The sequence below is a fragment of the Penaeus chinensis genome, chromosome 33, assembly GCF_019202785.1.
Source record: "Penaeus chinensis breed Huanghai No. 1 chromosome 33, ASM1920278v2, whole genome shotgun sequence".
Taxonomy (NCBI): domain Eukaryota; kingdom Metazoa; phylum Arthropoda; class Malacostraca; order Decapoda; family Penaeidae; genus Penaeus; species Penaeus chinensis.
Genome location: NC_061851.1, coordinates 16,875,165 through 16,879,703, shown reverse-complemented (window position 1 = coordinate 16,879,703; position 4,539 = coordinate 16,875,165). Strand labels below are relative to the sequence as shown.

The 4,539-nt window shown below is 50.0% G+C and overlaps 1 protein-coding gene across 1 annotated transcript in view; it reads right to left on the bottom strand.

Moving 5' to 3' along the window:
• Positions 1–3,669: 3,669 nt before the first annotated feature.
• The window catches only part of LOC125043205 (histone acetyltransferase KAT7-like), a 13,136-nt gene continuing 12,266 nt past the window's right edge, over positions 3,670–4,539 (bottom strand). Inside the window, exon 11 of the mRNA XM_047639204.1 lies at positions 3,670–4,143. Coding sequence (XP_047495160.1) covers positions 4,027–4,143 — 117 coding nt within the window. The 3' untranslated portion in view covers positions 3,670–4,026. The remainder of the gene's footprint in view (positions 4,144–4,539) is intronic.

Here is a 4,539-nt window from a genome sequence, read left to right as displayed (position 1 = left end):
GTTGTTGGTGCTGCTCTGTAGAGCAGCACCAACTAGAGTCGAAGAGACTGGAAAGAGAAAGCACAAGAAGGTGTCTGGGATACGGAGGTGGAGACAACGCAAGAATAGGAGAGAGGGAAAGGGCGCTAAACAGGGCGAGAAGCAAGAGAAAGAGAAATGGAAGAGCCAGTGAAATGAAAGGGGAATAGAGAGAAAAAGGAAGAAAAAGAAAAGGGATAGAGAAAAATATGAAGAAAGAGAACAAAGAGAGAGGAGGGAGAAAAAGGAATAGGGAAACTCGAGATAATCATATAAAACGAAAGAAAAAGAAACATAAAGAAAAAAAAAGATGGCGGAGCACAAGAAAAAAAATCGGAGAAAACTGAGGAGAAAACGCGGAAAGACAAAAACAGACACAAAGCTCAATACAGCCTGATAAAAAAATAAAAAAATAAAAAAAGCAGGAAAAGGGAGAAACGGGAGACAGAAAGGGAGAGCGACAGCCAGGGAGAGAGGCGCCACCTTGGAGGCCCCACCAGCCAGCTGTTGCGCACGTGGCATGGGAAAATCTCCTCGCGGAAGGATACACGGGATATATATCGATTACAATACCTTTTTCCCTCTCAGCATTCGGAGCACAAATGCTAATGGTATCAACTATAAGCATAATGATAATAATATTTGTGGTAATAACTATACATTCACTACTTCTACTGTTACTACTACTACTACTACAATTACTACTACTACTACTACTAATACTAATAATAATAATAACAATAATAATAACAATAATAATAACAATAATAATAATAATAATAACAATAATAATAACAATAACAATAACGATGATGATGATGATGATGATGATGATGATGATGATGATGATGATGATGATGATGATGATGATGATGATGATGATGATGATGGTGGTGATGATGGTGATGGTGATGGTGATGGTGATGGTGATGATGATGATGTTGATGATAATGTTGATGATGATGTTGATGTTGATGTTGATGTTGATGATGATGATACAGGAAAAAGTAAGTAAATGCAAGAAATAGATGAAATACAAGAAAAAAGAAAAGATAAAATTAAAAGAAGAATAAAGAAGACTTATGAAGAACAAAAAAGACGAAAAAAACGAAGAGGGAGAAAGCGAGCGAAGAAGAATAAAAAAGGAAAAAACGAAGGAGGGAGAAGGACAACGGCCGATGAATAAATGAGGGAGAGAGAATGCGGGATGTGGGCAAAACCGGGGGGGTGGGGGGGAAGAAGAGAAGGTGAGAGGAGGAGGGAGAGGGGTAGGAAAGGAGAGAAAAGTGGGGGAGCTGGAAGATGTGAGGGAGACGGAGGAGAGGGAGGGAGGGAGGGAGGGGGAGGGAGAGGGAGAGGGAGAGGGAGGGAGAGGGAGAGGGAGAGGGAGAGGGAGAGGGAGAGGGAGAGGGAGAGGGAGAGGTAGAGGTAGAGGTAGAGGGAGAGGGAGAGGGAGAGGGAGAGGGAGGGGAAGAGGGGAAGTGGGAGTGGGGGAGAGGGAGAGGAGAGGAGAGGGAGTGGGAGAGGGAGAGGGAGAGGGAGGGGAAGAGGGAGTGGGTGAGGGAGAAGGAGAAGGAGTGGGAGTGGGAGTGGGAGTGGGAGTGAGAGGAAGGAGTGGGAGTGGGAGATGGAGAGGGAGAGGGAGTGGGAGAGGAAGAGGGAGCGGGAGAGGGAGAGGGAGAGGGAGAGGGAGTGGGAGTGGGGAGAGGGAGAGGGAGTGGGAGAGGGAGAGGGAGAGGGAGAGGGAGAGGGAGAGGGAGAGGGTGGAAGGTAGGGAGGGTGAGGGTGAGGGTGAGGTGAGGAGTGGGGAGATGGAGTGGGAGAGGAAGAAGGAGAGGGAGAGGGAGAGGGAGAGGGAGAGGGAGTGGGAGAGGGAGTGGGAGAGGGAGAGGAGAGGGAGAGGAGTGGGAGTGGGAGAGGAGAGGGAGAGGGAGACGGAGAGGGAGAAGGAGTGGAGAGAGGGAGAGGGAGAGGGAGTGGGAGAGGGAGTGGGAGTGGGAGATGGAGAGGGAGAGGGAGAGGGAGTGGGAGAGGAAGAGGGAGTGGGAGAGGGAGAGGGAGAGGGAGTGGGAGAGGGAGTGGGAGAGGGAGTGGGAGAGGGAGAGGGAGAGGGAGAGGGAGAGGGAGTGGGAGTGGGAGAGGGAGAGGGAGATGGAGTGGGAGAGGAAGAAGGAGAGGGAGAGGGAGAGGGAGAGGGAGAGGGAGAGGGAGTGGGAGAGGGAGAGGGAGAGGGAGATGGAGTGGGAGAGGAAGAAGGAGAGGGAGAGGGAGAGGGAGAGGGAGAGGGAGAGGGAGAGGGAGTGGGAGAGGGAGAGGGAGAGGGAGATGGAGTGGGAGAGGGAGAGGAAGAGGAAGAGGAAGAGGAAGAGGAAGAGGAAGAAAAAGAAAAAGAAAAAGAAAAAGAAAAAGAAAAAGAAAAAGAAAAAGAAAAAGAAAAGAAAAAGAAAAGAAAAGAAAAGAAAAGAAAAGAAAAGAAAAGAAAAGAAAAGAAAAGAAAAGAAAAAGAAAAAGAAAAAGAAAAAGAAAAAGAAAAAGAAAAAGAAAAAGAAAAAGAAAAAGAAAAAGAAAAAGAAAAAGAAAAAGAAAAAAAAAAAAAAAGAAAAAGAAAAAGAGAGAAAGAGACCAGCCACCCAGACACACACAGGGATAACTCAACAGACAGACAGACACACAAGACAGACACAGACAGACGGACAAGAGCAGGGACCCGACAAATGACAAACAGGTTCATGATCCGCCCCTGTGGCCCCCCTCCCCCCCCCCGTCTCCCCCCCTCCACTCTACCCCCGTCTCCCCCCGCTCCACTCCACCCCCGTCTCCCCCCCCTCCACTCCACCCCGTCTCTCCCCCTCCACTCCCCCCCCCCCGTCTCCCCCACTCCACTCCCCCCCCCATTCTCCCCCCCACCCCCACTCCACCCCGCCCCTCTACGAGAAAAATCAAAATAAAGGCAGCGATTAATCCAAATGTCATGACCACCCGCGCTCCTTTTCATGGCACACTGCTGATCCCTCGGGGGCATTGCCGTATGTTCACCCTCCACTCTTTTCCCTCGGCCCCCCTCCCCCTCTCCCTGTGCTCTTCTCTACTCCATGTTCTCTTTTATCCTCCTTTCCCTTCCTCTAACTCCTTTTCCCTCTTTCCTTCTCTTCTCTTTACTATCCGTTAGATCATTCTCTCTCTCTTTTATCCTCCATTCACTCCCTCTAACTCTTTCCTTTCCCCCCTTTCCTCTTCCCTTCTCTTTACTCTCCGTTTGATCACTCTCTCTTTTATTCTCCTTTCTCTACAACCTACCTCTGTCTCTCCCTCCCTCTCATCATCACTTTACCCACCCTACGCCTCTCTTGCATCTGATTTCTCTTTGCTTCCCCTCTTTCGTCCATTTCTCTCCCCTCACCCATCGTGGTCTAACCCTCCCCTCCCTTCCTCCCCTCCCCTCCCTTTACCCTCATTCCAACCCCTCTTTTCATGCCTCTCTCTCCACCCTCCGCTATACTAACCCTCTCCCCCTCCCTCCCCCTTCCCCTACCTCCTTTCCAATTCATTTTTTTTTTCATAACTCTACCCTCCCTCCCTCCCACACCCACCCCATTTCATCCTTAATTCAATCCCTCATTTTAGTCCCTCATTTCCCCCATGACTTCAGTATCAATCCTTGTGAACACACATGTGCTGTCGTCACAAATACTCCGTTGAACCTGCCCGTCACATCTACCATTACAACCGTCTTACTATACAGTTACATCTAATTCCCTCACATCTACCCCCTTATCTATCCCTATACAACTATCTGTCACCCGTCACACCCTACTTACCCGTCACAGCTACCTCATAGCAGCTACCCTGTAACATCACCCGTCACATCCACCACACTGCCTGTCCAGCCGTTACACCCAGCCCATAGTTTCCACATCTACCCCACATCATCTACCGCATCGCCTATACCTCAACACGTAGTATCCCTGTACATCCATCTGTCTACCCGTTACATCTACCCCATAACACCTACCTTGCAGCATCTACCGCGTCACATTTCCCCGCCACATCTACCCCGTCGCGGTGGCCCATAAGCGGCACTTGTGGAAGAGAGCCACTGCCACACGGCGTTCGTCTCGCCCTGATCTGATTAAGGGCGGATAAGGAAGACTGGAAGGGACGATATACGAAAGATGGAAGAAGAAAGGGAAGGGGAGGGGAGGGGGGAGAGGAGGGGAGGGGATTGGAGAGGAGGGGAAGGGAGACGAGGGGAGGGGAGGGGACTGGAGAGGAGGGGTGGGGATGGGAGGGGAGGGGGATGGGATGGAAGGGAAGGGAAGGGAAGGGAAGGGAAGGGAAGGGAAGGGAAGGGAAGGGAAGAGAAGAGAAGAGAAGAGAAGAGAAGAGAAGAGAAGAGAAGAGAAGAGAAGAGAAGAGAAGGAAGGGAAGGGAAGAGAAGAGAAGAGAAAAGAAGAGAAGAGAAGAGAGAGAGAGAGAGAGGGGGGGGGGGGAGGAATTCACAGAAAAAGAAAGATCACTTCC